The 23,502-nt window shown below is 36.1% G+C and overlaps 1 protein-coding gene across 7 annotated transcripts in view; it reads right to left on the reverse strand.

Annotated features, from left to right (window-relative positions):
• Positions 1-79: 79 nt before the first annotated feature.
• Positions 80-23,502, reverse strand: part of LOC106150447 (DIS3-like exonuclease 1) — a 43,477-nt gene continuing 20,054 nt past the window's right edge. For 6 of the 7 annotated variants that reach the window (XM_087001787.1, XM_087001790.1, XM_087001792.1 and 3 more), the window contains 7 exons: positions 22,724-22,873; positions 22,422-22,526; positions 22,065-22,207; positions 21,618-21,789; positions 20,889-21,017; positions 20,367-20,567; positions 8,617-9,385 (listed from right to left, as the gene is read on the reverse strand). In XM_087001787.1, coding sequence (XP_086857913.1) covers positions 20,406-20,567; positions 20,889-21,017; positions 21,618-21,789; positions 22,065-22,207; positions 22,422-22,526; positions 22,724-22,873 — 861 coding nt within the window. In that variant the 3' untranslated portion in view covers positions 8,617-9,385; positions 20,367-20,405. Of the gene's footprint in view, positions 3,270-8,616; positions 9,386-20,366; positions 20,568-20,888; positions 21,018-21,617; positions 21,790-22,064; positions 22,208-22,421; positions 22,527-22,723; positions 22,874-23,502 lie in introns of those variants that run through there. The other variant, XM_087001788.1, reaches the window with a different exon arrangement.

Consider the following 23,502-nt stretch of genomic DNA (forward strand, 5'->3'; position numbering starts at 1 on the left):
TTCCTGCTTTGACTGGGTTAAAACATGATACATAATCTAAATAAATTTATTTCCTTATAAGAATAAAATGAAGCGACTAGTGGTAAAAATACAGAAGCGTAACAAGTGGAATGAGTGGCAACTGTATGTCCATTGTTTAAGTGCAAAATTTTCAAAGTGTCAAATCAACTTAAAATGAAAATGAATATGAAGGAAGTACAACTAAACTGAATTATTAAAACAGTAAACTGTATTGGGACCCATTGGTCTGGATTGAGGAGAAATATTTTGAACAGAAAGACTAAAGGGGCCCCACTAGTGCCAGCCATGAATTTTATTAAATGTAAATTACAATGTAACATAGGATACACACTCTATTTGAACAATAACATTCAAATCTCAAATTCTTGTCAACTTGGATTAAATTATTTTTGATATACGTAACAGAATTAATGATAGTTCATGAATGAAGAAAAGGCAAAAATAGCACATTGCATGTGAAATACATTGTTGTATGTACACATAACTTGAATGTTAGAATAATTATCTAATCCCGTAAGAATATAACTCGATCTCAGTCCTAAATAATAAGATGAATACTGATATTTGGCACTATTCACTTAGTAAGAGTAAAGCATAAACATCTCTAAAACATGATACTATTTGCTTTTAAAAATGTCAGTCTGCCTTGAATGGGCTTGTTAATGCGACTCAATTTAGGTCATAACATACATTTCTTGCATCTAGAGAAAAACTAGGTCTGTTTTGTAGCAATATATAAAAGATTATCATGAAATTATAATCTTATTTATGAACTGTACATATACGGTCATGGGGGTCACTCGTACTATCTTGTGTGTCAATTTGAACAATGAAGACGACGATGCATACATGTTCCGGCTACTGCATCGGGAAAACACGAACATGAAGTCACGTGATATCAATAGACAAAGCACAGACGTAACATTTGGCGGTAAAGTATAAAAGGAGGGTGGACAAAGCGGACATAACAAAAGGTATATTGGATATTAAACAAAGTCCAACAAGAAAAGGTAAGGTGAAGTTTTCTATATATAACGTTTTCATATTTAAGTTTAATTTAAAGAAGATATAATTATACTAAGCAAGTATAAATGAATAAAATATAAATTTATACGCCAGTATACTTAATAAATCATATAGAATAATGGTAACATAACAGATTAAATAACTAAAAGTCCACCCTCCACAGACATATTACCTTTATTACAGCTCATGGATAGACGCAATATTTTGATAGTAGGCAGCAGTATTATTAGAGACTTGCAATGGACAACAAATTATTTTTTCAATCTGCGGGGCCCAAGAATTTCATATTATGCTAAGGGAGGGGCTACCATCCATACAATATGTAATGACCCATACTTTTGGGAGGCGTTAGAAGGAAAAGACTTCATTTATTTTCAATTAGGAGGCAATGACATAAAAATTTTCTCTTCACCAAAACAAGTTCGAGACAATATTATACTTCTCATACTAACAATAAAACAACGTCATCGAAACATGCAAATATATTGGGGACAATTATTACGTCATGCGGCTTCAAACACAAGCCGATTTATATGCAACAGCCAACAGGAAAACGACTATAACGATCAAGTGTGGCAAATAAATGACAGCATACAATCTACTGTAGATGATCTTGGAGGTATTTTTGGACAGCATACAATCTACTGTAGATGATCTTGGAGGTGTGTATTTTTGGACCCATCAGAGAATAAATGACTGCTGGAGGGAATGTTTGAGGAGTGACGGAACATATTTGAATGACAAAGGAACAAAGAAATTATGGCGATCTAATCGAGGTGCTATTATTTTCTCTGCACCTATATACCGTAAGTATGAATGGATATGCATGGGCATAAACCTTACTGTATATACTCCTTGATCAATACATATGAGATACGCCTTGTTTATTTAAGATTTCGTGTCAGTATTTTACGTGATTGTGGGAATAAGGTGCATGGGCATCAATGAATATTACCTAAAGTGCATGACGCTTCATGCCCGTATCAGTCACTGACACCCATAGAATACTAACATTTTTTCAGGCCATGAGTCGACCTCCCTCCATACCTCCACCTCATCAAGGATTCATCAGGAAGCTTTTGATAGAAACTCCAGATCAATCATGGAAGCAAGAAGACCACGATATTGAAACTACTGCGTCAACTAACTCTAACATGTTTACAGCATAACATTTTATATAAATCTGTACATATTTCGGGTATATATAACAGTGCAGCTAACTCGCTATCTCGTCTTGATTTGCAGGCTTTTCAAATGGCAGCTCCTTTGGCTTTGAAAACGCCGTCACTAGTGCATATGGCAACCGCTGAACTTACTTCGGAATTAACAAATACTTTGGATTCTGCTCTCGCGAATAACACAAAGAAAACCTACTTAAAAATTGAACCGCTTCTTCGACAATTTTATGAGACGACCGGGATACAGGCATTTCCCACGGATCCATTAGTCACAGCCTTATGGGTACAATATTTAAGCAGAAAGTATTCTCCTTCATCTATAAAAACATTTCTTGGGGCGCTAAGCTATAAATATAAAATGCATAACATGCCAAATCCAACGTTAACTTACATAGTTGAACAAACCATCCTGGGTTTAAAGAACAAAACTTTAAAGAACAAAAAATCACCAATAACACTTCCGATATTACACACTTTATTGAAAAATGTAGACATTCTCTGTAGAAATCAATATGAAGCTCATTTATACAAAACAATGTTTTTGACGGCATTCTATGGATTATTCAGAATTGGGGAAATCACGGCAAAACCCTCGATACATACGCTAAAACAAGAAAATGTATCGTATGACGCGCCGAACAACATCATTAGAATCAAACTGGACTCATTTAAACATTTCCGACGGGATTTCCAACAACAAAATAGCAATCAGACAACAACTGAATATCTGCCCAGTAAAAACTTTGAAAACTTATATTCAATTGCGACCAATTTGTTCCACATATTCTTCATACATAAAAATGGTTCATCGGTTACAAGAAATCAATTTCATTCAGTACTTGATAAATGCCTTGCTTTGTCAAAATTGGATCAAAAAAGATTTAGAGGTCATGGTTTTAGAATAGGTGGCACAACCTTAGCAGCACAGAGGGGTCTTGCTGATCATCAGATAAAGTCTTTGGGTCGGTGGCGATCCTCAGCATATCAAGGATATATTCGGTAAAGGACCAACTAGATTATAAGAACGATGTGAACAGGAATACTCTAAAAAAGAAATACAGTAATAAGAACAGTATTTATTTGATTACAATGATTGAAATAATATAAGAAAAGAATAAAACTAGAATATAGGTCAGAATATTAACAAGAAGATTTATGAATATAATATTAAGTCTTATATAATGTAAATGAACAAAGATAACAAAATATGATAAATATTTTGATTTATATATATATATATAGACAAAAAATTTGACATTAAAATAAAAGATGAAGTTATCATTAATAATAATATCTTTAAAAAGTGATCACTAACTTATTAATTAAAAGATTTTTGGGTGGGCGGGGGAAAAATGTTTTCTTATGGCATTAATTTTATCGCCCACCTTTAACAATCAGATCTTTATTTATAATTTTAAATTAATTATTATATTATTTTTTCTTTATCAAAGGTATTTATGAAATACCAAAGGTATTGAGTGACTCCCAATCGCTATAATAATAATGAATGTATCATTAAAAATTTTTGATTGTTAAATGAACAAAAATTTTGTTTTATTTATTATGTACAAGAGAATAAAAAACAACAACAAAAAATATATACACTCAACCGAAATAGTTTGGAAACATGAAAAATGTGTTCTGTAGTGGAAAAATCTTCAGTGTATATAAAAAAAATAAAGAATGGTGGGTGCATTGGCCATCATCATTTGGATAAAATATTTACCTTGGCTCATATGGTTATTTTATAATTATTTAAAATAACTTTTGGGCGAGTGTAGACAACTTTATAGATGGAAAATACTAAAGAATTACTAGATAACTTAGGTTCTCTGTTATTACCAGTACTGGAATTTTGGAAGAAGGGCCGATATACTGTCAAAGGGTAGGCCTAATCATGCTGAAAAGTAGATTAAATTCAATTGGGGAGTTAATGAAGGTCTCTAAATGAAATCTTATTAAATTGCTACAATATTAACATTTTGCAGAGCATATCCAAGATTGGCTGAATGCAACAATACTATCGAGTTTATGGTTGCAGACAAAAGTACTCAGAACAAACTCGTATGTAATGTTGGCTTCTGTAGTTCCGATCAAATGAAAATAATGACCAGCTCTGCCAGTGCTAGAATATATATCCGACCCATTCAAAAAAGCCTGGTTGTGAAATCAGCTGCAGAGAACACAGTACAGACTACTGCATGTGGGAGATGTGGTATGACCTGCTGACATTTAGGTGTACGAGAGGCTCCACCTCCTTACAAACATTTCACGCGCATCTCAGTAGAAAAGAAAATAGTAAGTGATAGCAAAGAAATGAAAAAAAAACAATGAAGAAAAGGATAAACACATAAAAGAGCATTAAAACGATTCTGCCAAAGCAAACAGAGGCTTTATTCACTGCATCAGAAGTAAACAAGGTCTCAGATTAATGCTTACTGTAAATAAAGTACTGTTGTCAGAATGATACTCGAGGGCGTTTTAATGATTTAAAGACCCATGATTTTTCTTTTCTTTTTTTTTTTTTAGTACTTTTTAAAGTTTAAAATTATGAACATGACAGTTATGATCACCATGGAACTACAGTAAATGCGCAAAATAAATACAACTCGAGTATTCATTATAAACAATTTTTATTAATTTTAGTGATTGCCCACTGAAAGGCGATCCATACACAAAGACCAATCTATTTATCCGATCTTATCTGACCTTATTTTAGAACTTTCTGTATTAGAGAAGAGGTCTCTCAAAAGTTATGGTGATTGGGCTTTTAAAATCTAGGCCTCCAAAGTGTGGAATGCATTACCAAATTCTATTAGAACAGCAGAAGATTTTGACAGTTTTAAATATGTCTATTGCTCTTAAATTTTTTATATTTTAATAAGATTGAGTTTTTAGTAGTGTTAATTTTAAATGTTTGCGCTACTGGTGGCCCACCGATGGCCCACCAGTGGCATGTTATCTGGGTCGGTGCAAACATCATGACGGCTAGTAATGTGGTAATTAGAGAAAAATGCCAGAAGAAAGCTAGAAGGTACGTGAGACTTAGGGATCCAATGAGAAACTTCCAACCCCATCTTTTTTATCAAAGGTACCACATAACCCAGGAAAATGTGCTCAAACTGACTAATGTTATTGAAGAACCTTTAAGAAGACTGACTATGAGGTCTAAAGCACTGTCACCCACTACCCAAGTTCTTTCTGCTTTACGTGTGTTTGCTACTGGATCAGATCGCAATGTGATTGGTGACAGCCTTGATCTGTCATCAATGTCGGTGTCCAGAAGCCTCCATGCTGTGGTAGATGCTATTTTAAACAGCCAGGACCTAGCAGAGCAGATCCAGTTTCCAACTGAAGAGGAAGATGTTAGGAGAATGAAGAAGCAATTTTACCAGATTGCAGGTTTCCATAATGCCATCGGTGCTATCAATGGTACTCTAGTCCCATTAAAAGACCCACCCCAAGATGAGAACTTTTTTGTTTGCAGAAAAGGCTACCATGCACTCAATGTCCAGACGATAGTGGATGCTAAACTGAAGTAAGTTAATTATTTTTAAAGGAATACAGATATTAGAAAAATCTTTAGATCTATCCTTTAGCTGTTTCTCGTTTTTTTTCCTTATTGTTAATTTCAATACATTGTGTATATATATCTATGTAGTGCAATATAGTGCATTATAATACAATGTTTTATTCATAATTTTTTATTACAGAGGAGGATTTTGTTAATCCAGAGACTAATTTGAGTGAGAATGACTGAGCTGGGAAATACTGAGGTATGTGGTTCCTGTAAGAAATATAATTTAAGGGAAGTTTGGCAGATGCGTCAAACGTTGTTTTATAGCGCCGGTCTATAACCTAGATCAGATGGGATTCGCTATATTTTGGCCATACTTGTACAAACCTCGAATTGAGTGCTGCATGAGCCAACGAGCCTCGGATTCAATGCTGCACATAAAATTGCGGATTCAGTGCTACATGGGCAATTGGTTGTGATTGGCCAATCATCTTATCCAATCACAGTAACTAGGTCATGACATTTTGGCCCAATCAGGATGAACTAGGTCAGGCGTTTCCACGAGGTACGCGCCGCCGCGTTTAATGAAGTGAGCGATAGTATTCTTTCTCACATTGCTCTCACGCACGACATTCGCTAGAGATAAATCAACAGATCACTTTCCAATTTGCCACTGTACAATTTTGAAGTTTTTCCTTTTTCAATCTATTTGCAAGCTTTTGACTTACGGACTTACGATCACCATGGCAGTTCTCGTTATCGGTCATTCATTTGTTCATATGCTTCGTTCATTTCTCGACCAAGGTTGGGACGTATGTGGCGGCGAAAGATTTTGGCTTTCCCAAATCTGTGCACTGGCACAGGATAAGCAGCCGCACGTTCCCTAAACTAGTCAGGTACGATTTGGGGATCCTTCGCCAGGCACGACCCGACTTGGTCGTAATTATCATTGGTTCTAACAACCTGTCTGACCGTAGTGTTTCTCCCTCTAACCTTTGTAAGGATATTGAAGAGTTAGCCCGTAGTTTTCACTACAAATTTGGTGTTTCTCATGTGGTGGTGAATCAAGTTCACCAGCTCAAAATTCATCTTGCAGACTTGCCCTTAAGAAATCCATTCATTTCCTTTTGGAAGAACGTAGGTCTGCGGAAAGTGACCCGGCTTCACATCAAACCAGACGGGGTGCATCTTTCGGATGTGGGCCAGTATAAACTGTATCGTAATCTGCGGGGTGCCATTATTAGGAAGGCCTTCCGGCTTAGCATTAAGCTTTCCTAATCTCTTCCAACTTCATCATGAGTCCTTTTCAGGCCCATAGACTCATTTCTTCTTCTTTTTCTAGGCCCCGACCTTTTCAGGGCCACCGGGAAGTTTCCTTTATCCTTAGTTCTTAAAAAATACCCATAAGATTTCCTTGATTTTTCAGATATTTTGTTGTATATTTATTTTCACCTTCATCATATGTCCTTTTCAGGCCCATAGACGCATTTCTTCTTCTTTCAGGCCCGACCTGACCTACTTAGGGCCACCGGGAATTTTCTTTTTCTCTCTACCCCTTTTTTACTCCAGTCTGCTACAACGTTTTTTCATGCCTTTATTTTTCATGCCTCATTTTTGTAACATTTTTGTCTGCCCCGCTACATTGGGGTGAGTGGCACGTTTTGTGTCTTGGTATTCCGCTCCGCTTCGTCAGAGTGAGTGGCACGTTTTAGTGTCTTTGCATTTCCAACCTGTTTCTCAGGTTGAGTGGCATAATTTTTCATGCCTTATTTTTGTAACATTTTTGTCCGCCCCACTACGGCCAAATTTTGGCCAATTTCGCATCGGCCAAATATCGAACATCATACTTGTGTTTGTCACTTTAATGCTTTTTTCCGACACCGTATTGAACTTTTTTCGATCAAGGAGAATATAATCATAGGTTGGTTAGAGAATGGTGAATCTAAAGAGTCAGAGTTGTATTGGTGTAATATGGCTGTGAGAGAATGATGGAATTGCAGAGAGCAATCGATTATGTTGAATGATGTGCTATATTTCAAACCAGGAAAAGACAGAAGATAGATATTTGTGCTTAGCTGTACCAAAAAATTTGGTCAATGAAGTTTTATTTTTCTGTCATGATTCAAAAACTGCTGGTCATTTTGCTTACGAGAAAGCTTTGCAAAAACTCAAACAATCCTCCCATGGCATGTAATGAGTACAGATTGTAAAATGTATGCAAATTCATATGAAGTTTTCAATAAAAACAAGCATAGCACTGCTCGACCAAAAGCCAAAATGAAATTACATCATGCGGGATTTCCCGTTGAAAAGGTTCATTTAGATATACTTGGACCTTTTACACAAATTGAATTTGGGAATTCTTATGTTTTGGTTACAATAGACCAGTTTACTAAGTGGATAGAATGTGTGGCTTTGCCAAATCACACAGCTAGGTTAGTAGCAAAGGCATTTTTTTTGCTACTTATTGTCTTATAAGTCTTGTTTTAAAGCTTTGGTCTTTTAGTTTATATTTTTTAGTTACTTTTAAATACCTGTATGGTTTTGTTTATGATAAATTGTAAAACTTCAACTTTTGGGTTGCGATTCTAGCAAATAAATTATTATTATTGTTAAACTTTTTATCTTTATTTCCAGCAAGTGAATTCTGGAGATGCAATGCCAGGAAGATTTACATTTTGTCAAAGAGCGATGTCCTGGAGTTAAACCCAGCCTGCTGTTAACTTTACTCATTTGTAAATATGTGGTATTTCAGCATATTTGATATGATTGCATCTTCTTTAATTACATTCTGCATATATTTATCTTGTTTAAAATAAAATCAACAACAACAGGCGCACAATAGAAAATGAAAAAAAAAAAAAAAAACTTCAATATCAGTACAAAACTGAAAGATTTTAATAAGAACACAAAAACGCATAGAAATCTAAGAAAAAAAGTGGTAAGATTGTTTTTAAGCAAAACGCACATCTGACAGAGAATCTCATTAAATATTCCTTAAATACTGTTAATTTTAGGCACTCTACAGCTGCATTTGACAGGTTTGATGAGATAGATCCTGTGAGAAAGCTAAAGAACATAGGGACATTAATTGAGGAACTGACAGTAAAGAGAAGACAAATTCTAGTGTTGTCTCCAATGCAAATTGACAACTTTAGGGACATTTTCGGGTGTAGCATATGTATGGATAAAGTCATATTTTGGCAACACAATCAAATATTCGTGGGACATAGGTACATAAAGGCACAGAAATATAAGAGGAAAAAAATTAAATGTATTCATAAGGGGTCCAACTGCTTGATGTTTCTTCCCTCAGCATTAGTAAGCAAACACAGAGTGGACTAGAGAGAAACTTGTTCCTACAGCTCCACCACCTCTGACCTTATACACTGTTGAATGTTATCAGGAATATAGAACTTGCCGATTAGGTGACAAACAACAAGACTGATATTCAGAGGTTAGAGAGATGTTTATTGCAGCTAACACAGTTCTCCTTTAAGCGTCCCTCTTTTCACTGTTATTATTCCTCAGCCGATGCGTCCAGAGATGCTGAAGAAAGCACATTCCACTCATCAAGGAATACAAGCCACATAGCGTTTGTGTCGAGATGTGATTTACTGGCCATACATGGCTGCAGATGTGACTGAAATGATTAAACAATGCGATACATGTTGCTGAATTGCCTGCAAATTTGAGTTCACAAATGTTACTAGTTCACCACATTATGCTCAGAGCAATTGTAGAGTGGAATCTGCTGTAAAAGTTGCAAAGCAGATGATAGGAAAAGCAGTTGATGAGAAACAAGATGTTTACTTAATGTTGTTAGAGCGAAGAAATACGCCTGCAGAAGGCATGGATTCTAGTCCAGTGCAATGTTTAATGTCATGTCGCACTAGGAGCAGCCTCCCTGCTCAAAGTCAAGGCTATAAGCCAAAAGTAGTAGAGTCGGTTTCTAGCAATCTTACAGTTAGAAAGCAAAGAAAAAAGCATTATTATGACAAGCACGTTAAATCTTTACCACAATTACAGGTAGGGCAAGCACAATAAAGAACAAAAAATGAAAGGCAAGAATAATAAAGTAGTGCCTGGTGCGTTGTTTCAGACCCTTCATTATGGCTCCTTGTCTTATTTATTCAGTGTTCTTAGTCTATTTAAATGTAAAGCAGTATATGATCAAGTATCACCTGGATTTACAATGGGTTGTTACTGGAAATTCTAGCTGACTAACTAATGGTAGAGGGTATCAAAAGTAAACATCATTTCATTATATATTTATTTAACACCAATCATAAATTTTTAGGTAATGATATATGAGGTCTTAAAATGGTACATAACAGTTTTATAAACTTTAAGACCAACTGGTACAAAACTAAATATGTTTCATTGTCTAAAATATGATTCAAATTTATTCATTTTTATGAAAAGTTTCTTAATAGTACAGGAGTTATTGTTCAACACATTTCATTATAAGATCATCTCAAAAGAAATTCGGGGGTTTTGGTCTGTTAATCAAGCTTAATTTAGTGTTTATTTTGACTATTTTAAAAATACTTCTACTATAAGTTCAAATACCAGTATGAAAATTATTTGGCTTATAATTTCAGTGACTATAAGGTGGAAAAAAATTTGGTGTATGGATGTATATGTTAAATTTGTTTTATTTCTTTTTTTATTTATTTCTTTAAGCAAGAGAAGAGATCATTCTGATTGTTTGTGTTCATATTTTGTATTATTATGTCTGATGCCTCTTAATGGTGAGTTATTCAAAAGTGAGTTTATGTATTTATAGTAATCTTTAAAATAGTTGTGATTTTTTTGTAAGATATTGGACAATAAAGGTTTACTTTGAGTTTTTGAGGTGTTACGTAGATTTTATTTTAAATATATTTGTGAAATATTTTAGTGTTGAGTTATAATTTCTTTACTTTTGGGATGTTTGTGAGCAATGGGAAACTGAGTGAGAAAAACAAGGTGTTGGTATTGTAGTTCATTAGAAAATAGGCAAAGTTTCAGAGAAAATTCATTTTTACGCTATATAAGCGTCTACATTGGTAAGACCCACTTTAAGAACACTTTTGTCATTGTACTGTACTTTCCTTCCGGTTTTGGACCTAAAAAATCCCAGGGTTCAATTATTCACCTTCTATGAAATAAAACCAAGAAACGAAATTACTTTTTTTTTAAACTCGTGGTCGGTGAGGTGACGACGCACTTGTGTTGATTACACGACACCTTCTATATTTTGGTTATTAAATAAATTTGATTAAGCAATACCAAATGGCAAGAACGATAATGAAAGAAAAAGGAACAAGGGATTGAAACTTCAATCTTTAAAACATAAAATGTCTTTATTGAATACAGACCTTTGTTCTGATCCACGGTCTGTAGACACAAAGGCGTAAAACTTCAATTCTGATCACAAATGTAACAATTTAAACAACTTTCATAAAATGTTTTAATTTTTGGCAGCGTGACAGCATTTGTCTCATAATTAATTCCGAGGCAAAAAGCATCCCTTTTTATTTAAAAACCTTTACGCAATAACAAATAAACCAGGGTCATTATATTAAAACTGAATTTAATGAAATTTTAAGTCAATCAAAATTTATTACAACGCATGCTGGTGTATGAATTTCTAATGTATAAATAGGGAACCTTGTGGTAGATTCACACATTTTGTGCGTTCACAACCATGGATGAACCATGCTTAGCACTGGGCCTAAGACGGGGCATGTGCTTATTGTCCAAGGGTATTGATACCAAAAACAGAGAGAGTGTCATGGCGAATTTGTTTGGCAATGTTGGAGGAGGGACTGTCGCACCAAGTTAAGGACAAATGCAATCAACGAGTAAGATCAAATTCGGGTGGCAAATATGAATGATATGCAACATAACCACCCTGAAGACAATGAAATGACAAGCCACATTAATGTAAGATGGGCGATGCACGCAGCTGCAACCCGGGACCCCATGCATCGGCAAGGTGGAGGGGACTGTCAGCCTGTGCCATCACTGGCGTCCGTCAGAACCTGCACAGAAAGGGTACGCCAGCATGCATTACCCACAGGGGATAAATGATGTGAGGATTGACAACCAGTGGGTTCAGACCTGGAACCGTGAGAAATTTGTGCTCCACCTGGACAACCAGTGGGGAGTTTGTGTTTGTGACGGCAGAAAATCTGAACATTTTGTGGCATTGCCAAACAGTGTATATAGATGGGACTTTTCGTGTATGCCTGAGGCCCTATACGCAATTGCTGGTTATTGTTGGCAATTCTGTACCAGAGGCGGACCCCTTAACTTCTAGAAATAAGTTTTCCACTTTCATTAGATTCACTGAATTTTTTATCTGAAATTAACCATGGCTGTTCTCGTCATAGGTCACTCCTTTACTCACAGGCTTCGCTCATATCTTGACCAAGGACGGGACGATCGTACGGCGAAAGACTTCGGTTTCCCATTTCCACACACTGGCATGGGAAAGGTGGCCGTACAGTCCCTAAACTGGACAGTTAGGACTTGGGTATGACTTGGGTATCCTTCACCATGTCCACCCAGAGTTGGTCATACTAGTTATTGGGTCGAATGACCTCTCTGATCGGAATATTTCCCCCTTTGGTCTAAGTAAGGACATCGAGGATCCCATCCCGCTTTTAATGACCAGGTTGACAAACTTAACATTTTCCTTTCAGATCTGCCCCTTACACATTCATTTATTTCGTTTTAGAAAAACATGGGTTTGCAGAATCCTACTCTACTGCACATCAAACTGGATGGGTTGCACCTTTCAGATGTCGGGCAATACAAATTATACCGCAGTTTGAGTGGCACCATTATCAGGAAGGCTTCCTATGCACATTACCTATGCTATTAAGAAGTTGACAAATACTCAGGGTGTTTCTGGCCCACTGTCCAGGGCATCGATTGCTAGAAAAACAGAAGACATGCCTTTAGATGAGATTGCAGAGGAGGTGAAACGTATAACAGGGGAAGACATGGACAATATTTTTATGATGGCAGGAAGCTGAAGTTGCAAGAGTCTTAAGAGAGAAGTCACTGTACGTAGAGAACAGACATTTGCTCACTGATTACCTAAGATACCTGAATAGCCATCTGCATGGTGTGGTTACAAGTAGTAGAAATACTAAGCTTATTAGAGCATTCCACAACATGAGGTCAGAAGTAAATGGCAAAAAGAACTTTACCTCTTTTTGTTCTGAAATCAGTGCTACCAGTGTAAAGGACCCTTTGCTGTACCAAAGATTTTTGGATGTTGCATTGGAGAAAAATGTAATAGCTTAACAAAGGGTAGAAAAACCATTGACTGATGTGGTAAGAGAGAATCCTACTTCACTAAAAGTAAGGAGGAGGAAGAGACTCTTAGATATGTTTGTGGTTACATACCTTTCAATCTGTACAAGAGATTTTCGAAGGGATCATCAGCATTACACAGAGATTGTACAATGATTATTCATTCTTAGAAAGCATCTTCTAAGTCACAAAGTGATGGGTAGCTACAATAAATAGAGGGTGGTTGTTTGTAGTTCATGATATTGTGTTTCAGTTTTTTAAAGAGGTGGAAAATGCTGTACAGAGTTTTTTAAAATAAAGACTTGTTATTATGTTGTGAGGGAGAGGACATTGCATCCCTAATTTACAAAAAATTATTGCAAAATGCAACGGTACAGAAGTTCTGGTGTTCTTTGACCTCAAATTAGGAAAGTGACACTACTGGCTACTACTTATATAATCTGTTATAAAGAAGAATGTTGTACTCGGGGGCAACGCCTTGGGCAGAGCATGGAAGAAGCAAGTGCAGCTGATGAACCCGAAACCGATGTCCAGAAAAGGAGAAAAGACTTAAAGAAAATTATTACATGTTCAGACTCATGGCATCTCATAGACAGACTTTGTTACTTTTTATATGCTCATAATCACCGATTAGTTGGATTACTTTCTTTACTTTATGACACCAGTTTCTTACTCATGCCATTATATCAAAATGTGTTTACCAATTACTAAAACAGTAATGCAGGGTCCTGGGCATTTTTCAATGCATGATATTTGTACCCCAAAGAGAAACCATCTAGTTGTTACTTGTACAAATATCATAAAACATCTTGACATTTAAAAAATGTTTCCCTTTATTCAATTGAATTCTGTTGTGATATAAACATTTAGTTAAAGACCTCTGGCAAATTTACCTCTGGCATTTAGTTAAAGACCTCTTGCAAATTCTTGATATTTAAATTCAACATTATTTAGATAAGATTGACATCTGAAGCTAAAAAAAGACTTAGTTGCATGGGCATTATTTCTTGAACATTTCAATGGCAAGTCATTGTTGACTGAAAAACATTAGGAGATTAATTTCGCATGTAAGATACCATGCCAAGCTCTCCCTCTTGCCTAACCTTTTGTCACAAAAATAAATATTCTTATACAAAATTAAACTAACCCACCCCTTATCACAAAAAAGAATCTATTAAACTAATTAAAAGTTTTTGATGCTTGCAGGGGGCACCTTCATCCAAGCTACTCCACTTGTTATTCCAGTGACTTCATTTTCTGGAAGTTGTGACAATAAGATTCGCAGTTTTTCTATATTAACACAATTACATAACCAATGTAAATTAAATATAATGTGCTTCAGGGAATTTTTTTTAGCATTTTGTGACACAGATTTATAGCAGCACTACCCTTTCTTTGACCCCCTGTAAATTTTTCCTTGTGGTAGTGCTCCTGTCTTGAAGCGGGTGCAAAAGGGGGAAAAGTCTTGTTTGTGGACGGTTTCGGGTACCAGAAACATAAGACGAGTGGTGGGAACATTTTGTGGCGGTGCTGGAGACCAACATGCAGAGCCAGAATCTGGACCAATGTTTCTGATGATCCCAAAGATATCCTCATGGTAAACCCAAATGAACCAGTACATAACCATCCAGATGACTCCTTGACCACACAAGTCATCAATGTCCACAGACAGATGCAGGAGGCAAGTGTGTAAGACAGTGCATATGAGGAGAATATACCCATCTGTGGTGGCAAGGACCCAGTGCCAGTGTGTTTGGGATGTGCTACAATTTAGATCAGTAAAATCATTCATTGAGCACATAAGGCAGGGTGCACTGCCATCTTTACCTCAGTTTATCAATGAGGTGGATGTCAATGGGCAGTGGGCCCAAGTTCATTGGGCAGAAATAGTATACCTTATCAGGAGCTAATGTAGATAAATATTTCAATTATTTGACAGAATGTCTGAAGGAAATCGGAAAAAGTCTGTGCTCAGTGACAGGACATTACATCGACATGCTGAGATACCTGCCCAGCAAATTCTTTCTTGTCTTCATGATGAATCATCCAGTGATGATAACACCGACATCATGCCAGTAGAGCAACTCATTGAACATGAGGATATATTGTCAACAGCAGATCATGGTATAGGATTCAGCCAAGATGTTTTTTTATGAAGAATCTGTTTTTTCACATGACAGTGCTCAGGGAAATATGGATATCATGACCAGTGACACTTCAGATGGTGAAGAAGATGGAGATTTTACTAAGAAACTGAGGGACTGGGTGCAGAACAGATTATTTATAATGTTAATTCACTGACACATTTGGCTTCACATTCTCAAATGTATGGAATTTAACATAATTTTTTCAAGTTTCCCTTTTGAAACTATCTACAGACTATTAAGCAACTTGTTCAAAAACCAAAATTGCCACTCCAACAAGTGATACGTCTTGCAGAAAGGGAACATGTAAAAAAAATTAAATTTTCGCAGACATTTGGTAAAAAAGAACATCACAGAGGAGCAGTCCCAGAAGAATATCATCAATGCAAATAATACAAAGATCTTCATATGGAAAAAATTCTATCAGTAAAGCAACAGGATAACGCTATTTATGTTGGACAAACACCTCTTATAAAAAAATAAGATCACTTTTAATCGAGAACAGAGACTGATATGTCAACCATTTATGACCAAAGAAAATTTTATGTATCCAGTGGAATCAAGTAGACTTCACATATGGTCTGTGAATGATCCAAGTGACCAATTAGTGAGTCCAGAAAAGAAAATCAAATTAAGTTCTATTACCATTTAATAAAAAAATTATTACTCTACAGCCTTCTGTGATACACTGGCAATAAAACGATTAACTTATATAACATTTGTATCATCACAGGGAATACATGTTACACTCACAGTTCAGCATCGTCTATATTTCCCCGGAAGAAAATTCAGTTGCAGTGGCCCCTGAAGGATGGGTCAAAGGTGACAAGTGCCTTTGGCTCCCCAAGTCAGTGATGAGAGGAGGAAGAGCGATAGAAGAGTGCATTCAACCAGATTCTGATTGGGATGTGCAAGACTGCCAAGTGTTGGAGTCAACTGGTAAGTGTGTGGAACCAACTAAATAAACATTATCAATATATTTGGAATATAAGAAATGACAATTTGTGCAACATTTGGCCTGTGGCAAATTCTACAGCAAATGTTAACTAGGCTTATTTTTAGGTGACTACATAAAGGCAATGGAAAAGTGCACAAAAGTTGTAAAATCACTGAACAAAAATATTTTTGATATTGACCTGAATACAACAGACACTGAAGCTAAGAGGAGATGAGGGAACATTATATCATCTTATTACCTGTAAATTGTGTTAACTTTCTGACATACCTCATTCATCATTAAGTGCCTTATATTAATTGCAATTGTCTTACTCAATGCATGTTCATCAAAATATAAAATTTCCATTTTCCATATCTTTGTTTATGATCATAGTTGCATCACTGACACTCTGAATTTATAATCATAATTATTATAGTAATATATCCATTGTATAAAATGCTCTTTTGCAAAAAAAGGAGACACCTGCCACCCAGACTAGCAGAAGAGGAAAATTGGAACCTGTGGTACAGACAAAGTCAAACGTTGTTTTATGGCGACGGTCTATAACCTAATTCTGATGGGATTCACTGCTATGTATTTTGGCCATGACTGTACAAACCACAGATTCAATGCCACATATAAACTCACATGAAGCAGCGGATTCACAGTAACTAGGTCAAGACATCTAGTCCAATCAGGATAAACTAAGTCTCGCATTTCCACAAGGTATGCACCACCGCGTCTAAGGAAGTGAGTGATAGTAATCTTCCTCACTGCTCTCATGCACAATAGTCGCTAGTGAACGAACAACGAATTACATTACATTACGACACTGTACAATTTTTGATTGCCGGATCCTTACACTCGAAGATACTCAGTTCCAGAAGTAGACCTCCTAGCTAACAAGTAATTTTTTTCTTTTTCAACCTATTTGTGAGCTTTCTAACTTACGTTCACCATGACAGTTCTAGTCATTGGACATTCCTTTGTTCACAGGCTTCGTTCATTTCTCGACCAAGGTTGGGACGTTCAAACAGTGAAAGATTTTGGATTCCCCAATTCCGTGCACTGGCACGGGATAGGCGGCTAGACGGTCCCTAAAACTAGTCATGTACAATTTGGGGATCCTTCGCTGGGTCTGCCCGGACTTGGTTGTACTTATTATAGGGTCCAACGAACTTTTTGACCATAATATTTCCCCCTCTAACCTATGTAAGGAAATAGAAGATTTAGGCTGTCATTTTAATGACGAATTCGGCATTTCACGTGGTGGTGAGTTAAGTTCACCACAAACTGCGTCCTCCCCATCCTTCTTTTAATGATCAAGTTGACCAGCTCAACATTTTTCTTGCATATATGGCCTTAAAAAACCTATTCATTTCCTTTTGGAAGAAAATAGGTCTGCAGAAAATGACCCGGCTCCACATCAAACTAGACGGTGTGCATCTTTCGGATGTGGGGCAGTAAAAACTATATCGTAGTTTGTGGGGTGCCATTATCAGGAAGGCCTTCCGGCTTGGCATTAAGCTATCTTAATCTCTTCCAGATGACCAGAAGTTATCTCTAATCAGGAAGATTGTTGTTAAAGGGCAATTTCTTTCTATTAAATTGCAGTAGACTGTTTCATTTGACGTAGGTCCATCACCTGACTCTGGGAGGGACAGGACAAGAAAACAATTAACAGGATGATGGAAGCTCTGATGTAATCACCTATGGCTACACAATTCAACTGGAAAGGTCGTGCAAGAGGATATGGCAACAAGGAAAAACACGGTTTGTGCAAAACCAATATTGCAAGAGTCATGATTGGTAAGTAAATGTCTGCTGCCAAGTCAAAATTATGTTTCACAATATAATATTTTTCCCACTCTATCACCTCTGAAGCCTTAATTTGATTGTAATATCCCTGAAATATATTAAAAAATGTTATAACTGAACATTGTAGACAATATGGGGGCAGCTGGATGTACAACAGCTCACTGGGTCCAAGACTTACAGAAAAACAAGTACAAAATGTTTGCAGGGCAAGTGAAAATGGATCCATACTTGCCCACCAGGGAAGTGAATCTAAAATTGAATTTTGAGGCCTGAAAACAGGTAACTAACAAAGTTATGCTGCATGCAGGGTTCTGCCCAGGGCGCGACATTGTGGCCCAAAAATTGAAAATGTCGCCAAAAAATTCCTAGAGATGCGCCGTCAGGCACACTCGTAAAAGGGGACCGAATTTTTCTATAACTGGCGGGTGCGTAATAAGAGCAATTTGATTGGCTGAGTGCTGGGTGCCGGATCCAATCAGATTTCCGCTTACTGTCTTATCTTATAATCATGGCTGGATGTAATCGCAAACAAAAATCCAAAACTATTAAAGATTTTTTCCCCCCAAGTTCCTCAGCAAAAGTGTCCAATAAGTTCAGCGAGAATGTATCATCTGAAGATTCAGGAATGCCCTCGCCATCAACATCAGGCAGTGACGCTGAAGTGCCTGAAACTGTCGAGTCCCCACCCACACCACGTGAGAATAGTGAGTCCGACACTGACAAAGAAACTGTTTCGAAATCAAAATCAACTGCTAAAGCCCCGAATCAGTTGTCAGATCGACATTTCCAAGACAGTTGGTTGTTAGAATTTCGCTGGTTAGTGTTAAGGAGTCTGATTTCATGAGTTGTAGGTTATGTATCAAACGTTCAAAGAAAAACAACATGACCACGGTCAAGTGTAGAAGTTGGAAGAAAACTACTTTGTACAGACATGCAAAAATATCTGATCACAAAGAGTCTGTTGTTGCTGAGTCAATGGCTGGTGCTTTGGTAAAAAACATTTCAAATATCTGGAGTTAAAAGGAAGCTGCTATTATCTATGCACTAAAAGCTGCATTTTGGCTAGCTAAGGAAGATCTTGCCGTCAGTAAGTTTGAGAGCCTTGTTAACTTTTTAATGGACATGAAGTGCCCTGACATTGAGAATCTTAAATGTAGAGAAAATGTTTCATACACATCAGACAAAGCTGCTGAAGAATTTCTTCATTCCCTTGCCCATACTGCATGCCTGAATGTGAATAAATTGATCAGTAAGTCCCCCTATGTTAGTTACTGTGTGATGAAACTACAGATGTGGCTGTTAACAAGAAATTGAGTGTGTACTGCAGAGTTATAAACCCAGATACACTTAAGCCCTCCACCCACTATGTGTGTAATGTTGCAGTTGACAGTGGGAAAGGTAAAGCTATTTACATATATGTTCAGCAGTTTAAAGTTTTAAAGTTAAATTTGGCAGACAATTTAGTTTCATTGACACTATCAAGCATTCTGAGGTACAGAAACACCAGTTTAATACAGATTCATTGGATTGAAGAGGCAGACTTATTTCAGTTAAGGTGAGAATAGTAATTTTATCGTTTGGCCCCCTCTTTTTGAAAATGTCCCCCTTTTTTCAGGTCCAATGTGCCATTTGGCCCCCAAATTTTGATTCCTGGGCAGATCACTGCTGCATGTATTAAAATGTAGCAGACCCCTTGAAGACTGGATATTGTGTCAACATAATCCTCCACTCTAGGGGTAGGGGGCAAATATAATTTTGTTCTGTATCAGAACCACCTTTTGATGAGAAGCAAAACATTATACTTTGTTTACCACTTTCTGATTTGAATAATTTACACATAATGATGCAGACATACAGCAGGCAGAACCATGGGGTCAAATGGCAAGAAAGAGAGGGATTTATGAGTGCAACATACAAGAGTGTGCAATCCCTCTACCCAAGATATATATTGAAGAAATGAATATTTGTATACATATTGGCCTAGTTGTGAATCATGTCATGACAAGGGCAATAATCGAAGCTAGTAAGGTTGTAAAAGAAACTACTTATATAAAGAGATTGTGTGAATTCTAACAACCTGGAATCTACAATGCTGTTCTCAAAATAATGAGAAACAAACAACTATTTTACCTAACAGAATCAATATCATATATGCCATATGTAATGGCTAAATTTTAATCTCTTAATATTTAATGGTAGCTTTTCACAAGTTGTAGGTATCAATTAATTCAACTTTGTCACATAGTGCAGAGAGTCACGTCTTCATGCATATCCATGTATTTGTATATACACCATAACCAATAAAATATACAAGAATGTTCAGATAATGATCCAATTAGTAGTTACAACATAGCATGCAGTATGATATACAATAATTGCACTTTACAGGAATGTTGCTGTATTTCAAAGCCCACCTATTGTACAACTTTGAAGATGGTTACTAGGAATCATCATCATGTGTCGAGCTTCAATGAATCTTCCTTGAAGGAGAGCAGTAGGTGATACAGGCTGTGGTCAGAGGGAGTCTGTCCATACTGAGCTCTGAGTTGCTGGAAGTTAGGTCCTAATTCACCCACATCACTTTCTGCTGAATCTGGAGCTGCTTCTTGAACATCCTGGAGCAGAGAAAACAAAAACAATTTGGTGATGCACATGTAAAATAAGGCAGGCTTAATTAGAGGATGTTATTCAGTAATAAAAACTGTAACTAGAAGTTCTTGATGCTCAAAAGAAAACGGTGTCTGCACCCATACACTTGATTTAAATAACACACAGATGTTATAATAAATCAGATAAACAGCTTTATTCTTTATTCTTTCATCACATATACTGAAAGATTCTAAGTACTGGGTATTGGTTGTTTACTATTAATTTTCTATTAAATTATAAGTACATGAATTTGATAATTACAATAACTTGTTAACTTTAGAAATAACCTTTATCATATCTGTCCTCTTTACAATAGCCTCTCCCTCTGCAGTCTCTGTGATAAGTGGACAGTTGTTGACCAGGTCAAACTTCACTGAGCTGGCATGAGCATGGGAGGTTTGAACACTGATACACACCTGTATTTGCAAATCAGAGAAAGCATGCAGATACATAATTGTTGATTATAAAGATAACCAGGATATAGTCATACTGTAACCTTAAACAGTAGGTCACAATGTGTTAATAACGACCACTGTTAAGAAAGGTGTTTCTGTTCCTTTTTTTTTTTTTAAGTTGTTCTCTGTGGTTATTGACTAATTACATATTTCTGTCACTATAGCACTATAGAGTAATAGGGAACTAGTAATGATATATAACAATTTCATATTCAGCTGTGCTAAGATTCATCTCTTCTGATTCCCCATTACTATAATAGTATTATCCATGTAAAATTACATACAAAGCAGCAAAGCTGTCAAATGTACAGACAAAAAGCAGAAAATAATGTTGCACAGAATGGGGCTATTTTGCCAATTTTGATGCAATAATGCATTATGCTTAACAGCAAAGTCATCAGCAAATTTTAATTATGCACAAAAGGGAACAAAGATGTCAGAAATATGTAACTAGCATAAGGCTTCAGTATATTTACATAACAATGAATCGTAAACAAAAATAATTGAACCCCCATACTCTAAATCCCAGTAGCTTTCACACTATCAATATAAAAACCTTACTGTGATATGACTGAGAAGCTTGTATGACTGAGTTCCCAGGCAGCTGTTTACCAGAACCTGATATTCTGATCTGGTCAAGTTCCCTGATGTCCATTCTAACTGTCCCTCACTGGACACATGAGCCACTAGTCCTTCTTTATTCTTTAGGTACACAGGACCCCTCATTCCATATCTGATTAGGACACCAAATTTATTTGAAAGCATACTATTACCTTATAACAATCTGCCTTGGAAAGATAACACCCAAAGACTTAAAATGACTAATTTATAAAAACTTATAATCTTTTGGAAAATCATGTTGATAACTGAACATTTTGTATTAAAAATGGATTACAATAAAAAAATTTTACATCATAAAGAGGGACAAATCTTGTGATTCAAGATTGTATGAAGGAATAATTTTATGCAATAATTAACACTCATGGAGCTAGTTAAAAGATAACTCACTTTGGCACAAACACCATAACTCCATTAGCTCTAAGCTGAAATATCACAGCATCTGCTATACAGTAAGAGTCTTTTTCCGGGCGGTTCTTGAAATAGAGAGCTTGGAACAGTTCTTGAGACTCCCGCTCAGCATATTGAGCAGCCTGAAGAAAAAACAGTAAGTCTAAAAAACAATCCTGAAGGTCTGACCTAACATCCAGTCATAAGAAATAGAACTTAAAAGCTGGGGAAGCAAAGGAAGAGAGTTTAGACTAATACAACACAAAGGCTAGAGAACAGAGAGAAAATGATGAACTAGACATTAAATGAAATAAATTAAATAAAGGTCAATTATATCTGAATCAGATAAAAACATACTCTGTGCTTATCATTGATGTGATGGGCCAGTTCTTCTAAATCTTTGTTGCTCATCAAACAACTTGCATCTTCTTGTCCAAGAGCAGCAAGCAGTGTTCTATGGACCTGAGGGAAAAATTTAAAGCACATCCAAAATGCTAATAAACACATTGTGTTCACATATTTTGAACCTTTATTTGCTCAATAACCATCAACTTGACTTAATGATGTAAATATCGCTCATTTTAAAGGGACATATCTTTCAATTCAGTAACATAAGACCCATGATAAAAATGGCTCAACTAAAAACCATTTATACTTACCAAGATATCTGCATACCTTCTAATGGGTGAAGTAAAGTGAGTGTATTTGTCAAGTGCCAGACCATAATGGAAAAACTGGTCCCTGGGCAGAGAACCAGTGGAGAAATACTGAGCATTGGACATGGCTTGAGTAGCCAAGGTACGCAGAAGCTGAAAGAAAGCAAATGCACGTAATTATATTCTTTTTTATCATTTTTAAAATAAAATAACTTATTTGTAGAGATTTAAACCTCATTTTCCAAATGAGTTTTTTAAATTGAATTAATAAGCTATTGTAAATATTTTTTAAACTTGAACTTATTTTCTAAAGAATTGTCCATATAAAAATTCAGATATTATCAGTCAGCAGAAGTGTAGCAGAATCTTTTTTTTTTTTTATTGACACAATACATCACGAATACATGACAATACAAAAACAAACAAACAAACAGACACTCGCTCACACACTCACACATAAGAGATGTTATGCCATATAACACTTTTTAGTTAATTACATCATCGAACGCCAAATATTCAAATTGAAAATAACTTAATTATGTTTCAATTGTACTGACAGATTGACTTATCTGTTTTCACCAGATATCTAAGCGATGAAATCAAACCTCCTAATGTTGGTTTACCCTGTGAACATCTTAAATAAATATAAAATTTAAATTGCAACATAATGAGATTAATAATTGGAGAGAGGCCCGTAGAGCCGACTAAGCAATTCCTTTTTGAGACAGGTAGAGTAACTTGAGTATTAGATAATATATATTCTACCAAGTCGGTCAATAATT

The sequence above is a fragment of the Lingula anatina genome, chromosome 1 (assembly GCF_051362555.1).
Source record: "Lingula anatina isolate TDL-2025a chromosome 1, LinAna3.0, whole genome shotgun sequence".
Taxonomy (NCBI): Eukaryota; Metazoa; Brachiopoda; class Lingulata; order Lingulida; family Lingulidae; genus Lingula; species Lingula anatina.